This window comes from Lissotriton vulgaris, unplaced genomic scaffold, assembly GCF_964263255.1.
Source record: "Lissotriton vulgaris unplaced genomic scaffold, aLisVul1.2 SCAFFOLD_956, whole genome shotgun sequence".
NCBI lineage: Eukaryota > Metazoa > Chordata > Amphibia > Caudata > Salamandridae > Lissotriton > Lissotriton vulgaris.
The window spans coordinates 677,719-695,152 of NW_028242570.1; the positions used below are offsets into that span (position 1 = coordinate 677,719).

Here is a 17,434-nt window from a genome sequence, read left to right on the forward strand (position 1 = left end):
GCAAACATATCATAATATTAGTGCCTTTTTTAATATGTATATTAACTATCACTTTTACAAAAAATTATAGGAAAAACAATGACCTTTGTGGGAAGAAAATGTTTTGAAATGGGAATCAAACTTCCATCAATCTTAACATTGTACTTAATTCCTGTTTATTTTATCTTGGTGCTAACACTTATTTATTTTAACAAGGTACTGTTACAGAACTGATATAGAACACTGCTTGAAAAATCAGGAGAAGAAAAAAAAGCTGGTGACTACAGATTTCATCTCAGAGTTGAGTTCAGAAGAAGCTCATATACAAATGATGGAGAAACACTAGAAGAAGTACTGATTTATCAAACATGAGTACACATAAGAGAAGAGATCTCAAAACTGTAAATTTGGTGATTAACTTTTTAGAGTGAACACTAATGAACACAGGGCTACAGATCATTATTAAAGTTCTTTCCCCCCCCCCCCCCCCCCCCCCCCCCCACACACACACACAAAACACAGCAATATCTTTTATTTAAATTTCTTTGGCTTCTGAACTTGAAGATTTTTTTTTTAATTATCCCATAGAAAAAAGAACAAGCACGTGGCATACTTAACAAAATGACTTATGACTGCACAGGTTGTTTCGGATGTACACACATTAGAAGAGTGGGATCTGATGGAAGTTGTACAGGAGTTGGCTACACACATAGGCCAAGCAAAAGAAAGTGAACTGAAATTAAAATCTATATTCATGACTAATATACTGAACCCTGATAATACAGACACATTTCAAGAATGTTTTTCATAGGATTTATTCAGCACAAACAAGAATGAGACACTTAAAAATATTTAATCTTCAGAAAAGAAGGCCTTTAAATCATTGCAAAAAGATAGGAATATCATTATCTGTAATATTGATAAAAGGGGCTCGAAAAGTGTATTAAAGGACATGAAATTGAAGACATTACAGGCATGGTAGTAATATCCTTAATGATGAAGAGTTCACATACATGAAGGTTTTAAACCTTGTAATCCCTATTACATATTTTCTACTAAAAGAACACAAACAAGCCAGGTCAATACCTAGAAGAATGTCAGCAGAGGACAAAGGGTCTTTAACTTAGAGAATGTCACAATACATTGAGACCTTTTTGTCTCCAAGAGCCTGTACTTTACCTTCTCATATTTAGGATACAATTGATATTCTGACTAGGTTATCTGACATCTCATGGAAACCAGACTACTTTCTGATCGCAGTGGTTGTTAAAGCTTTGTATACCTAAAACATCAAATTGGACTGGCTGCCTTGGAACTATTTTTTTAATACAAAATCAGCATATGTTCGTCTGTAGAACTAGATGACCTTAGAAATGGCTGCATCTGTTTACATTATAAGTATTTCTTAAAACAGGACACACTGTAAAAAAGGTCAGGAGCACAGCAATATATTTGAGATATTTTCTGTCTTACGCAGACCTTTTCATTGGTAAGTTTAAGAAGAAGCAACTAATTGAAGATTAACTGGTATCCTCTGAATCCAGTCTAATGTTGTGGTGACATGTTTATGATTTGGAAAGGTACTTAAAGTGACTTGATCTATTCCGTTAAGGTATGTATATTAATTATATGAATATGGAATAATCTTTACAACATGGTCGCACACATTCCTTTCTTCATCTGTGATTTATGACTGAATGGTAGTAAGTTACAAAGTACACTCTACAGGGAGGAAATCATTAGAAATAGCTTACTCATCAGAATAACAATATTCCGTAGAGTGGATGTGTAAGAGCAAGAAGACTGTAGAGTGGATGAAGAAAACTATACATCTCTACAGGATGTACGCAAACGATTTAAATAAAGGGATTATATTGGTCCAGCTCAAGATTCTTCACAGGGTCTACTTTGACACCAAATTGTTACCTCCGGCGGTGCAATCAGGGAGCCGACTTTTACAGGCAGAGAAGCTGATACAGTGATTGACTTCATTTTTGTTTCAGCTGGAATTGTTAATGTGGCTTACTCCTACGAAGTTGTAGTTTCAGCCTTTAGCGATCATAATCCCCTGGTATTGTCTTTGATCCTTGGGGTTGAAAGGGCTACACGAGAGGAGACACCAGTAGCCTGTGTAGACACTTTGATTCCTAAGGACCAGGGTAGGAGACTAAATTGGGCCAAGGTGGTCCCAGGTACCTTTATGCAGGACCTTGCGACCAAGGTACATGTGGAAATGGCGGTCTGCTCAGATAGCTTGGCAGATGGTAAAGACATAATTGACTCCTATGTGGCCATTTGCACCCAAATCAGTCTCGACCTAAAGTGTAGCAAGAAGGGGGACGGTGTAAATCGACCAAGGTGGTTGATGAGAAGTTCTCAAGTGCTCACAAAGAATTAATGCAAGCACTAAAACAAATACCCAGAAATCGTGAGCTTGTTGCTAGGCGCAGAAAAAATGATAAACTGGCCATGACTACCCGCAAAAAGGGTATTAAAAGGGAGGCCTGGGAAAACCTCATGTCAACTGATGTCCTTAGAAACAGTAGTAAATTCTGGACCACTCTTATTTCTCAGGTATAGACAACTCGATTATGGATTGTGTGATCCCAGACGAGAAATGGGTTGCCCATTTTAGCAAGATATATGACAGTGAGGAGGAAATCACAGAAGAGCTGGGCTTTGTACATTCGCATTTAGTTCCTCTTTTATGTTTTAAGGAGGCTGAGGTTCATATGGCCATTGAGGAGATGACGAGAAACAAGGCGCCTGGTCCAGACGGCGTCCCCGCAGATCTATATAGGACTCCCTTAAACTTCTGGGTAAAGACTTTAACTAACGTCTTAAATTCCACAGCTACTTCAGGGTTCCCCCTTTCTTGGGCTACTTCCACAATAATACCTGTCTTTAGAAAAGGTGTGAGGAGTGACCCTGCTTGTTACAGGCCGATCTCGCAGATTGACTCTGCCGTCAAGATCTGGGCAGAGTCATTCTGCAGAGACTGGGAGATCACCTGAAGGGAATGGGGGTCCTTTCTGACCTTCAATATGGGTTCAGGGCTAAAAGAGGCACCCTCGACAAATGCCTCAACCTTCATATGATAATAAGCAAATACACCCAAGCGAAGGAGGGCGTCCTATACATGGCCTTTATGGATCTGTCATCGGCCTTCGATCTGGTCAATCGAGCCAAGCTCTGGACCATCCTGTCTGATATGGGGATAGACCCGTCATTGGTGAACTTCCTAGCCGTCCTGCACCAAGGACTTTTAGCCTCCATTAGAACCAATAAGGAGGGTGGATGCACTAGGTTTTTTAGATCCAAACGAGGTGTCAGGCAGGGTTGCATATTGGCACCCCTCCTGTTCACCCTCTACATAAACTCACTTGAAAAATCTTTGACAGGAACTACACCAGATATACCCCGTGCAGGGGACCTCTGCGGTACTTCTTTACGCGGATGACGCGGTGCTATTGGCCCGCACAGGTATAGGGCTCCAGAAACTTCTGGATGCCTTTGGTGAATTCATGCAATCCCTAGATCTCCAGATTAACAATAAAAAATCACATGTGATGGTTGCGGGTAAACAGTCTAAAGCTGCTAAAATAAAACGATTTACCTGCAACGGTGAGGAGGTATCTAGGATCCCGGTATTTACCTATTTAGGCGTAATTTTTTACGAAAGGGGTACGTGGCGTCCTCAATTAAATGCCTCCTTATGGGGGTTTCTTACCTCAAGGTAAACTACAGAGCTTTGAGAATAAATTTCTTAGATCCCTGTTAGCGGTCCCCCAATCTACCCCAACACTCTCGATTCATACAGAGTTGGGACTGGGGTACATTACAGATCAGTTACACCTGGCCCCAGTGATCTGCTGGGCTAAGACTTGGCTCAACACTGAAATTACATTGAATCACATTATTCTTAAAGATTGTATGGCACTTGACAGAGCAAATAAAATCCCTTGGTTATCATACATCAAAGACACTCTGACTAAACTGGGTAGGACAGATTTATATACATTCCCAAATTTGCTGCACAGGAACGGGAGGAAGTAGAGGTGCTAAAGCCTGGAGTCAGAGCAAATTATTTGCTTCCTACTACTCCACAAATTGAACCCTACCTGAAAATTGTCACCCTGCCGTTCCATCGGCATCTTCTTGTCAGATTTAGACTTAATATCATCCAGCTTTCCCTGGGGCATTATCCTGTATGGGGCAAATCAGATTTGTCCATCCCCTGCAGCTGTGATAACTTCTCGGACCAATCACTAATGCACTTTATTATGTTTTGTGGCCACTTTGATGACATCAGAAAACAGTACCTGGTCCCCATATTGAGAGAAGCCGGTTTCTCACAAGTACGGCCTGCACTCCTATATCTACAGTTGTTGGGTAGTACCAGGGTAATCTTTGGGGTTGCAAGCTTCTTGGTTGCTCCTATGCGTATTAAGACTAAAAGACTGTTGGTGAATGTTTCTGAGGTGTGATTTTAACTTAGCCCTCTGTATGCCATGCTGTTTTACCCATATATTATGTATTTTATGACAATGAATTGATTTAATACAGTTTTTAACATATGAATTGTTTTGATTTTTAATGTACTGGAACTGCTTTTATGATTTTAATTAATCGAATAAAGTATGACTTGACTTGACTTGATATAAGAAAGTGGGAAGCAGGCCCACTTTTACTGGAACAGGTTATGAAGGGCAGTCTGTCCCACTGTCGAGTCGGCTTCTGTATTCACATAAAGGCAGTAGTGCTTACACAAAATACATAGACTTCTCCAATTCTTTGTGCTGAGGTGGGTGCCAAGAGAAGTGATGTTTTCCATTAAAGGAATTTCAGATGTGCTGCAAGGATTGGTTGAAAAGGAGGCAACATGAGTTGGCTCAGAACAGCATTATGGTCCCATATGGTTCTTGAGCCACTAAAAGGTGCAAAACTGTAGAGCATCCAGGGATTTTGCCATATCAGTATTGTGAGAAAGTGGCTCTATGTATACTGGACCAAAGTAAGGTACAGTGTGTATACACCAACCCCAGAGGTATTAACAGAGGTTAAAGTCAGGGTTGACCTTACTCTCAAAAGTGGTAGCTTGGTCGAGCAGTAAGGCAGTACTAGAGGACAGTGTAAAGCATTTGTTGTACACAAGCAAAAGGTTTCACACACCCAAGGACTGAACTCCAGGAAAATTGTTTTTATATCAAAAGATATAGTTGTTTTATTTTTAGAACCAACAGGTATCAGAAATATACTTTTCTCAATTATGAGTGATCTCAAGTAATTACTTTTTAGAAAGGAAATAACCTTGTAAACACAACAAGTACAGGGGTTGCAGTAGGCAACACAATTCTAAACACAATCTATCATTGAGCTCAATGGGTTTTTCTACATACATGCAGCTGATTACTTTATCGATTACTTTTGTAACTCCAGGACTGTATCCTAGATTCAGTCCTGGGGTCTAAGAAGTAAACAGTTTAGTAAAAAAGTTTTAGTTATTGCAATGATTTTTTAAAGAATAAAAAGGTATTTTAAAAGTTCACACTTAAATACTTTTCAGTGAAAATCTAGCAATTTTATCCAATGGGAGAAAATTCATGTTACAGGTAAAGCACGTTCTTGTTATTTTTGTGATCCAGTACTGGGCTCTTAGGTCCAGCACTGGGGTCTCTACTTAAGAAAGGTAAGTAATTACGTTTCAGTAGTAGGTATGATTTTTACGGAATATTTCAAGTTTTCAAAAGTAGACAGAAGAAATTTCATAGAAAAGCAGACAATGGATTCCTATGGAGAAAATACAGGTTACTAGTAAACCCGTTTAGGATTACTTTTGCGGTTCAGTACTGGGCTACAAGGTACAGTTTTGGCACGTTCTTGTTATTTTTTTAATCCAGTACTGGGCTCCTAGGTCCAGCACTGGGGTCTCTACTTAAGACAGGTAAGTAATTACGTTTCAGTAGTAGGTACAATTTTTAAGGAATATTTCAAGTTTTCAAAAGTTGACAGAAGAAATTTCATAGAAAAGCAGACAAAGGATTCCTATGGAGAAAGTACAGGTTACTAGTAAACCCGGTTAGGATTACTTTTGCGGTTCAGTACTGAGCTACAAGGTACAGTTTTGGCTTCTCTCCTGGTCACAGGTGAGTACTTCGGAGTTTCAAAACTTCACGCATAAGATTTTTCCAGTCAAACCAGTCAATGTTATCCTATGGCAGGAAAGTGAGTTATCAGTTTCCAGGTGAGTACTCGACTGGTGGAGTTAAGGTTATGGGCATAGACTCAGGGGTCCCCCAGGGTCACTTAGGTACAGTTGGTACACCCTCAGCAGCACTGGGGCAGCCGGGTGCAGAGGTAGTAGGCCCAATGTTATCCAATAGAGGGGAGGGGGCCTTCGGTTGGTGGCTGCAAGCAAGCAAGCCACGTGGCTGTGGGAGCTGAGCTCTTGGTCACTTACTCAGGGTAAGTGGGGAAGTAGAGTAGGGTAGTAGTTGCCCTCCCAGCGCATTCGGGCGGCTGGGTGCAGTGCGCTTTTGAGCCGTCGGGCGGCTATTGTTATTCAATGGAAAAGGTTAAAAGGGAACAAAGGCTGCAGACTCGGGGACGGGGATTCTTCAGGTGCGACCACCACTTCGAGAGGTAAGTTGGGATCTTAGAGAAGAGGTAGGTACCCCAAAGGAAGGCACAGGGGGCTGCAGGGAGCCGATGCAGGGGTGTCTTTTGGTGTCAGCAATCTTACCCTCGGCTGGTCGCGGTTGGGGGGTCTCTGGTTCTGAGGCTGCACGTGTCATCTGGTTCGTCGAGGAGGGTCTTTGGGCACTGGACTTTGGGTCCCAGTCGCCGGGGGGACGTACTCGTGGTCTTGGTTCACTTGGGCACGGGCTGGACAGGCGGGTGCAGAGTGGGCTGGAGTGGCGGTTCCTGGCTGGCACCAGGGGTGTTGCTGGTGGAGCAGAGCCTCTGCTCAGGGGAGTCCCAGTCTCTGAGAGGGTCAAGGCAGGCAGGTCCTCCGGGGTTCTCGAGGTTGCTGCCCGCAGGAGACGCCAGGGTTAAACAGGAGCAGGTTCAAGGATACACAGGCCGGTAGGGCTGGGGCCAAGTCAGTTGTCGTCGACGTTTTGTTAGCAGCTGCACGGCGGGTCGTCCTTCTTCGTGTTCTTCTTCTTGTTTTTCAAAACGAGATCTGAGGAAGAAAGGTTCAAGAAGCCCCTAAATACTGAATTTAGGGGCGTTACAGGTAGGGCAAGGGCAGGGATCAATAGGTCCCTGTCCTGGGGTGGGTACACCCCCTAGTCTGCTCCTCTTCTGTGGGTGGGGGGCAGAAACCTATCTGTGATTGGGCAGGACTCCCTATCTTCAAGATGTCTAGAGCCCGGGGTCGTGCTTCACCTCGCCTCTCCCACCTGAGGGGGGGGGGGGGGGGGGGGGGGGTGGCACATGCTCGCACACCTCCCTTCCTGACGTAGGGTTTCCCACCAGTCTTCCCGCCAGAGTGGGGGTTAGAACTGGTGGGGGTCAGTTGCTGGGTACAGCAAATGGTCTGGAGAAGCTCACAGAGCCGGCATGCCTTTGAAGCTTCCCCTTGCCCATCCTGGGGGAGGAGACTTAGCACCTCACCCAGGATGTGCATTGTTGCAAACCCAGGAGAGCAGGGGGGCACTCCACCTAGGGGTCCAGCAACATGTCTGCTGTGTGGCAGCCTCTGCAGCCACTCAGCCCAGACGTGGATTGTAGGTTAGGATTTCAGGGAGCATCTCTAAGATGCCCTCTGGTGCATCTTACATTAAAACTCACACTGGCATCAGTACGGGTTTAATGTGCTGAGCAGTTTAATACCAAACTTCTCAGTCTTCAGTGAAGCCATCATGGTGCTGTGGAGTTCGTAATGACGACCTCCCAGCACCATATACTCTTACATGGCAGCACTGTACTTACAGTGCCCAGGAATGGCCCTGGGTACTGTAGGGGCACAGGGCTCATGCACCTGTGCCCACACCACTGGCATAGGGCACCCAGCTAGAGGGGTGACTGATGTATGCCAGGGCAGTGTGATTGTGGGCATGGTACCCAGTGATGGGTGCCATGTCGACTCTGTTTAGTTCTGTACTTAGACACTCAGCCTGCAAAGGAAGTGTAGGTGTCAGTGTACAGTGCCCCTAAGGGTGTCACAATAAGTGCTGCAGCTCTTAGGGGTCTTCTTTGGTCACCATGCCCTGGGTACCTAGGGTACCATTCACTAGGGGCTGATAGGTGGCCAGAGAGGCCAATTGGGTTTTGTTTCAACACAGCCTTTAGGGAAGAAACACAGGCCCGGCACATGCTTGGCACAAGCCCAGGGCACACTCAGTTAAAGCACATCAGCAGTTCAGCAAAAAGTGGGAGCATACCAATGCAAGAAAGATGGCACTTTCTCACAAGTATCCATTGTAATACTTTGCAGAGCCTCATAAATGTCTTTGCCAAATAAAGTACCTCCATCAGATGGCCTTTCTAGTATTTTCACTTGGACTTCAGACCAGAAAGAAGTAGACCACAGCCAACATTGCCATTGCAGAACACCTGCTCCTCACAACTGACAAAAAACCTGTAATGGAAATTTCAATGGCTACATCAATTATAGCCGGTGAAGTTGATGCATAATCTTTAACGATGTTCCTGGCTATCTCCCTCTTATCTTCCGGAATGAGATCATTTAGTGGTGAGAGGTCATGCCACATCTGCCGATCATAATGACCCAGAATAGCTAAGGTGTCTGAAGCCTTGAAAGAAAAATAGCCTTTTTATTATTATTATTATGTTTCTTATATAGCGCCTGAATCGACCCCCGAAGGGGTATCTCCGCGCATGCCCTGGGAACCCGTCCAGGCTTTTCCCTGTGAGATAGCCCCTACAGGGCATCCCCAAGGTGAAAGCCAGGCATCCCGCCGCGGGGGGGGGCCGTTGTGGAGATTAAGCAAGCTTAATGCTCAGAGTTGCAGAGTGTGAACCCATGATTAGGTTAGGCACCGAAGCGAGAATTATCGAGTCCATGGACATTTGAGCTCAAGACCCTGCCGCGTCGGGAATTGAACCCTGGTCCCGGGTCTGACCTCTGCTTCAGGGTCTGCCTGCTCTAACCAGTGAGCCACAATTCTCCACTTCTTGAAAGAAGTAGCTGCCATTGAACCTACTCTGAGGCCCCAATTATCGATATGATTTCCATTTCTATTTGGAGGTGCAGAGGATGCAGGCTAGCACATAATCTAGCTCAGGGTGGCCCATAAGACAGGCCGGGACTGTGTCAGTAGCCCTGTATTTCTTCTCCAAATGAGGCAGCCCATCTGGAATTCTGGCTGGTGTCTTCATAGACTTAAGGTACCCCAACCAGATGAAATCAAGTATAGGAAGAGATTTTATAGTTTTTTATGGTTGCTCTTTAAAATCATACAAGCTCTGTTGGTCCACAGAGGACATAGGCAAGTTGAAGTTTAAAGCAGCTCTTTCCAATAAAGAATGGAATCGGGCTGTCATTCGGAGGATCGTTTGGCTGCCAAGAAATCAACTAAATCGTCAGCACCCTCTTTATGAGGCAATTCCCTGCATTCTTTCATGTCAGAATAAAGTGACTCAGAAGAATCTCCTTCTCCCATATCTTGTGGAGTTTGTGGCACTAAGTTAGATGTCAATGCTTTTGGAAACGTCTTAGACGTGTAGGTGTCTTAGATGCATAGGTGTTCACAGAGATGAGGGAGGCGCCCGGGTAGAGTTGAGGCGGTCTCAGTGGTGGAGGCAGTTGTGGTGGCAGAGTTGGAGTGAGTATAGATTGAGGCCGGAGTTATAGTAGCTTTTGAAATGTCTCTGTTATCATCTGTTGCACTGTAGTAAAAAAAATTTAAAAAGCAGCAGGCACCTGAAACATTTCTGTATCCGATATGGACAAGTTCTGTTATAAGGCTGGTGAGAATGGCATGGTTCAAAATCATGTGACTTATAATTATACTCGTGGTAAGGAGAATACTCATTTAGGGCATCAAGTTTAATATAGTGGATATCTGACCACTTGGGACTTTAAGCAATGTCCGAAGCATCCTGGTCACTGCATTCACCTTTAAATTCAGCGTCCAGACTTTGTACTGAAAGACTACCATCACTTAAATAGATGGTAAGTGGTAAGCGTGCAGAAAACTGCTGTCGATGGTACTGTTGCCAACATTGATGGGATCGATGTCGGTAACAGGGACATCCTTGGTTTTGCTGTTGACGATGATTCAGTCAAGGCTGTTGTCGACGATGGTTTGACCACTGACAGTATCCCTGATGTCAAAGAAGTTGCCATTGACAAACATAGTCAGGTCGTCATCGGAGTCCTCTTTGTCAATGAGGGTGTAATTGACAACAATGAGCCGTTGTTGACGGTGGATCTTTTTTCATCGTCAATGCTGAAGTCACCAGTGGAAACAGAAATTCAAATTGAAGGCTCAGAGAGGTCATTTGTTGAGCAGAATTGAGCTCATGATGTTTGGACCATTTCTCTAAGGCAACTCTAGTGTCTTTATGTGAGCAGATGACAGCAGGTGCTTAAGGTTGCAGATCTAGCTCAGGAAAGTCCAAATGTTTCTTTTTCGCACCACCTTTATTAAAGTGCTCGGAGAATCACTTTTCACTGAATCATCCCCTGGTGAGAGGGCATCACATTTAAAAGGAGAGTATTTCTTCTCCAACAAATAAAGGGCTAATCTCCTTTCTTTGTCTTTCAGAGTTTTTTTGTAAGAAAAGTAATACAAATATCATAGTGTGAAGGCTTGTGCTTAGAATAAAGGCAATAAAGACGTTTGTAATGTGGGTCATTGGAGTAGACCTTTTTCTGGCCAAAGGTAGTGAAACCTTAAAAAGAGATTTTTTCTCTCTGTCTGTCATAGTGATAGTTGGAATCTGAGGTGGTCTCCATGGTACAGCGAATAAAGAATTTATCCTAAAAACAACTTACAGTAGGCTGAGAGCTGAAGATAGGGCTGGCTCAGTCCAACGGTAGACCAGAAAGGAGGCAATATAAGGTAACTGAGAAATTAGAGGAGAGCTCTGTATGTGGACTCCCTCAGGATGATGTGTGGTAAAAATCTGAGCTATGGTGGCTTCAAGGAGGAGTGGTAGAGCTGACACTTCCACCTCGGTGGCTGAATTTCAGGTTGCTTCAAATAAGGTGGATATACTACTAAACAAACACTGCTGTTAAGACCGATGGCCATTTTAACACTGTTTTATGTGCTATTTAATGTTACAGGAATTTCCCAGCCTGACGACATGGAATGATTTAAAAATGAGAATGTATGAAAGATCCAATACTGGAGAATATAGCCCATTATCTTATAAGTATAGCTTGAAAATAATACTAGAACATTTGTCACATTTGTTTTCCTTGCGTAGGATGGTATTCTTCAAACCTGTTTTTCGTGACGGCTTTAATCCAGAGTACCCCGAAGGCTGAAAGCCTCCAAATGCCCAATCCAGCATCGGCTTCAGCTGGTCTTCCAAAGACTCGCCAGAGCTCCTGGAAAATACCTTCCCTGCTCGAATGCTGGCAACCTGCACATTGAAAAAACAAAAAACAAAATGTTTTCTGGACAAGCTATTCATTATTAAATCATCATTTTACATAATATGTAAAACCCTAATATGTGCCAATATAGGCTGAAATAATATACTGGAACATAACAGTTCAATGTCTTTTATCTTTGAAGGATGCGAACACTTCATATTAACAATTATTTTATCACAGTGCTGTAAAGGTAAAACAGCTAATCTGCTATCTTTAATCTACACAAAATTGCTGAAAACATCTTGAAGACTCAAATGTGTCTCCATTCCCATCTCCACACTGGCAATTGTCAAGTGTTGCACCCAACTAATTAATTACATGTTGGTAAAAAAGTAGTAGAGAGACTTTGATGCAGAAGGAACTCCATGTAATGGAGAAGAAAACAAGTTACTTACCTGTAACTTTGGTTCCCCAGTATTGGTAACTTTCATAGATTCCCATAGCTTGTATCATTCCCCGTCGTCGGAATGGCAGTCTCGGTAACAAAAATAACATAGCAGTAGGTATAAAAGAGAAAGAAAAAGTCCTAGGCCTCATTCCCTTTTGTAGCATATCCACCTCTTTTTGCAAAAGAGACCAAAACTAAGCACCAGCCAATCAGAAGAGCCTCACTCCATAGAACCCTCCTGAAGGAACCTCAGAGCCTCAGATTTTCTACTGCACGTTGTGCTAAGGGAGTCTCCTTTGAGCTCTGCTCATTTCTACTCTATTTGAGGATTTGTTTTCAACTTTTTATCTTCAGGATTGTTAGGTATTTCTTCTGAGATGTCTGACAAGGAGAGAAAAGCCCTTTTCAAGTCGTGTTCCACCAGTGGCAAGAAAAGGCTGTATGTGGAAGACAGGCATAAGGACTGTATTTATTGCCTGTATCCAAATCATAAGACTGCAAGAGCTTTCCCAGGGGAGGAGGGTGGGTGCATGGGAATCTATGAAAGTTACCAATACTGGGGAACCAAAGTTAGAGGTAAGTAACTTGTATTCTTGCCCCAGTATTGGAACTTTCATAGATTCCCATAGCTTGTATCAGAGTAGCTAGCAGTAAGCAATAAAGCACATTTTGTGACATAAATAAAGAAACATGTCAGTATCCGTACTTTCATAAGAGAATAAGTAAACCACATAATGAAACAGCAATCCGTACTAACAGTAAATACAAAATGTGCAGAAATAGGAAGGAGGGATAGTAGGGAAAGCTCACCAATCAGTGGAAGAGGTTCCTCAGGACTGCCTGGCCCACGGCTGTGTCTTCCTGTGTCAAGAATTCCAAGCAGTAATGTTTCGTAAAGGTGTGCGTGCTGCTCCAAGTCGCAGCTTTGCAAATGTCTCCGATGTGTAATCCCGCGAAGAGAGCTGTAGAGGAAGCCATGGATCTTGTGGAGTGTGCTCTGATCCTGCTGTCCAGCGGCCTACTCGCTGTAGAGTGGCAGTATAGAATGGCACTGGAGATCCATCTCGCAATACTCTGCTTTGACAGTTGAAGACCCTTGCGAGGACCACCAAAAGCGATGTTTAATTGAGAAGATCTACTAAACCCTTTGGTGCGATCTAAATAAAATTTCAAGCACCACTGCACATCCAGAGAATAGAGTGACCTCTCCGCTGGTGTGGAAGGATGAGGAAAGAAAGACTTGAGAATCACAGGTTCATTGAGATTAAAGTCTGAAGACACTTTTGGTATGAACCTCGGATTAGTTCTTAAAATCACAGTATTTCTCTTGAACTGGAGAAAAGGTTCCTGTATCGTGAGAGCCTGCAATTCCCCAATGCGTCTTGCCGATGTGAGAGCAAGAAGAAGAGCCAATTTCCAAGAAAGAAATTTCATGTCTGCCCGATGAATCGGTTCAAAGGGATGTTTCATGAGCTGTGTGAGAACCAAATTCAAATGCCATGTGGGAGGCGGAGGCCTCACCGGGGGAAAGACTCGAAATAAGCCCTTGAGAAACTGCTTAATAATCCTGGATGCCCAGAGAGAAGGTGCAGATGCAGTGCGTCTGAAGCGAGAGATTGCTGCCAAGTGAACTTTTATGAATGAATGAGCCAATCCTGCCTTAGCCAAGGACAAGAGATAAGGTAGAAGTTGATGAGGCTGAGAAGAGAAAGGGTCCACACTCTCCTTCCGGCACCAAATGCAAAATCTCTTATCTCATTTGAGATGGGAAGGTTTATGAATTCTCGCTGCTCAGGAGCCATGCTGTCAGGTGTAAAGAACGTGGATCCGGATGCCAAATCTGCCCGTGGGATATCGGGAGAAGATCCGTAATCGCCCGCAAAGGAAGTAGAGGAACCAGAGACAGAAGGTGTAGCTCCGTGAACCAGAACTGCCTCGGCCAAGCAGGAGCTATTAAGATCATCTTGCACGGTTCTGCCTTGATCTTCCCGAGTAGCCTCGGAATCAACGGAATGAGGGGAAAGGCGTACACAAATGCTCTTGACCAAGCTATCGAAAGCGCATTCCCTAATGATCCTCGGTGGTGAAGCCTGCTTGTGTAAAACTGGCATTTTTTGTTGATCGGGGTGGCAAAGAGATCTATTGAGGGTTTGCCCGACCGATGAAAAATGTCGTCCAATATCGTCTGGTTCCGTTCTCATTTGTGGCTGACTGATGACAGCCTGCTGAGACTCTCCGCCTTTTCGTTTAGTACTCCTGGTAGATGTTCTGCCTGCAGCGATATTCCGTGTAGAATAGCCACTCCAAAATCCTCTGGGCCTCTTGAGATAACAGAAGAGGTCTGGTACCCCCTTTCCTTGTTTATGTAGTGCATGGCAGTGGTGTTGTCCATACGGACGAGAACCGCTGACCCTTGCAGTCGTGGGAGAAACGCCTGTAGTGCCAGCCTGAGTGCCCTGAGTTCCAGGAGGTTGATGTGAAAATGACGGTACTGGGGCAACCAATGTCCGCAGACCTGAAGAACCGCACCCCAGCCCTCCAGTGAAGCATCCGTCGTTACCACTTGAGTAGCCGGATTGCTTACGAAGGATAGACCTCGGGAAAGGTTTTCTTGCTTCGTCAACCACAAGGCTGCTCTTTTCATTGCCACAGTAATCATCACCTTGTCGTCGAATTAGCCGTGAACTTGCCTCCATTGTTTGCTAGCTGTTTCTGAAGAGATCGCATCCGCAATCTGCAGTGAGGTATCAGAGGAATGCATGAAGAGATCACTCCCAGAAGGGATTTGTAACGGCGTACTGAAAGACACTTTCTTTTTCTCAATAACAGCGCCATGGATTTCAGTTTTTCCTGCCTTTCCAGGGATGGAAAGGCTTTGTTGAGAGTTGTGTCCAAGATGGCTCCCAGGAAACGCGCCGTCCTGGACGGGAATAGAGATGACTACTCTCTGTTGAGAGTAAGACCCAAATTCTGGAATAGGTTTGTACATGCGTTGACTGCTTCTTTCGCAGCCTCCCTGGACGGGGCCTTCAGCAACCAGTCGTCCAGGTGTAGGAAGACCTGAAAATTATGTTTCCGTAGGAAAGCTGCCACCGGCGCCAGCACCTTGGAAAAGATCCTTGGGGCAGAGCAAAGTCCGAAGGGTAAAACCCTGAATTGAAAGTGGCTCTTGGCTACTGTGAATCGAAGAAACCTCCTGTGCGCTGGGTGAATGGGTATGTGAAAATGCGCATCTTCAAGATCGAGAGCGGCCATGAAAACCCCTGGTTTGAGGAGACGGGTGCCGAATGGTTGCGGAACTTCCTCTGTGCCGCCTGCGATATAACAGTTCAGAAAAGGGGGTGGTGATATAACAGAGTCCGGTTTTGGCTGCCCAGTCAAGGACGCCGGACCATCTTCAGGGGCCTTATATTTCTTTTCCAGGCGTGGTAAGACTGGAATTACCGTAGCTGGGTTTTTCATCGCTTTTAAACCCACTCATGGGTCTCAATGGGTATAGATCGGGTCACCTTCCTATAGGGCTCTTTAAAGTCATAGAGGAAACACTCCGTCTGTACGGAAGGCATATGCAGCTTAAATCTGCCAGATGCTCTCTCCATCAACTTATGAAAACCCCCAAAATCTGCTGGGGGAGAATCCACTGGGTCCGGACTAGGTGACGCGGGATCCGGGATCACATACTCATCCCATTCTAAGCCCTGATTAGGCCTGTTATCAACATCCTGATCCTCATCTGAGGAATCATCCTAAGCGTCTGGTAGTACTGGTGGTATATTTGGAACAGGTGTTTGTGGCTGAGAGAACACTTGGGTCGGCATTTCCGGAGAAACCATCATCGGAGTCGTGGGGGCAGGTGTAGTCGGAACTACCGGGACAGAGGCAACCTGAGTTGGAGCCTGAGAAAACCTGGTTTTATAATCCTTCAGCATGCTATGGCGATCCGCCTACAGTGAGGAAGGAACAGACACCGTCTCCTGGCCTACGGTCTCCTAATGCTGATAAGAGTGTTGGTAAGAACATTCATGAAGAAACTCGCCCTCAGAGTCTGTTTCCTGGCATTTTACCAACAGCTGAGAGGGACTGTGAGCATACCCAAAAGAGTCCTGATCATCATCATCAGAATCATCTTCTTCTTCTTCCAGTAACAAAGGGGGAGGTGGGGAGGAGCCTGGCCAGCAACCATGATGGCCGCCTGACTCCTCGGCTCCGCTCACCTTCTTACTGCTTTCCCGGTTTCCGCGATATCCTGCACACACTCCTCGGTCTACATGGCGCTGGCGGAACCGGGAGGAGAGCCTGATCCTGCCGCTGTGCTTTGAAGCCTGCTCCCGGCAGTGAAAGCGCCGCGACGCCCTCACCTTCTCCGGACTCGGCGAGGCTGGCTCGGGGTCTTTGTCCTCAGTGTGAGCCCAGCCCTGTGTGCAACGACGATCGCCTGGGACTGCTGGACGGGGCTGGTTGCCGTGTCACCGAAGCTGCATCTCGATCCCGGAGCCCTGCCTGCCGCTCCCTCTGACCTGTGCGCCGAAGCTGCAGAAGCTACACTGTAGCACTCCCTCGGACCAGAATCGGCTCCGCCGCTACTCTGTTTCACTGCAGTGCAGGGACGGGCGCCATCTTCTCGCCTGCCTTCATCCTCCGAAGGTGAACACCCGGGACTGGGTCTGGAAAAGCATTGCTGCGTGGGTGATAGAGACTGTTGCCCCTGCGCCCCCCGTCCGGGCTCGCTTCGCTATGAACCAGCTGAAGTTATTAGGGAATGCTGGCACTGAAGGCTATCGACCGGCGGAGCGGCTCTGTGCACATCTGCCCCAACTGGAGGACAATGCTGCGCCCTCTCTCCCCACGAAGCCATTGCGGCTATGTGACATCCTGAGCGCCCTGTCTGCCTTGAGAGCTGACCTGCGTACCGTCGCTGGGGAATTGGGGGATCGGATGGACGCGATACTATCCGCGGCCCCCCTATCTGTCCGTGAAAGTCCGCAGCATCTGGCCGCTACGCCACACCCGGTGATGCATCCTCGTGGCTCCTCTGCCCCGGTCGCCGCTGAAGTGGAGGCGGTGCGGGCCTCCAATCCTGCAAGTGAACTGGCGGGAACACCCCTGGGTAGAACCGGAATGTCTGGGACTGTTTTACGGCTGGAGAGACGGCATCGGGCGCCATTTTTTGAAGATCCCTCAATGGCGGCTAGCGGAATGTACTTCCCTTTCTTGGAGCGGTGGCGAATGTTGGGACTGGCTGCATTTGGTGGACCATTACCTTGCGATGCCTCTTCCTGTATCATTAACGTCTTCTCGGCAGCGGACTGGATGAACGTTTGTGACCATTCTCCTATCCTGACGAGGTCTCCTCATCCCCTTATTTCATCTGCGTCGTTTTCGATCCAGTTGGACTGCGTCGCTGCATCTTACCGTAAGGGGCAAGGTTGAGGGTGTCCCCTTTCCCTTCGGAACTGTCTTCCTTGTAATGCTGGGACACTGATGGACTG

At 45.7% G+C, this 17,434-nt stretch overlaps 1 protein-coding gene across 4 annotated transcripts in view; it reads right to left on the reverse strand.

The window, feature by feature from the left end:
• Nucleotides 1-17,434, reverse strand: part of DNMT3B (DNA methyltransferase 3 beta) — a 371,865-nt gene that overhangs the window by 261,978 nt on the left and 92,453 nt on the right. For all 4 annotated transcript variants that reach the window (XM_086948367.1, XM_086948364.1, XM_086948366.1 and 1 more), the window contains one exon: nucleotides 11,403-11,544. In XM_086948367.1, the coding sequence (XP_086804493.1) occupies nucleotides 11,403-11,544 (142 nt within the window). The remainder of the gene's footprint in view (nucleotides 1-11,402; nucleotides 11,545-17,434) is intronic.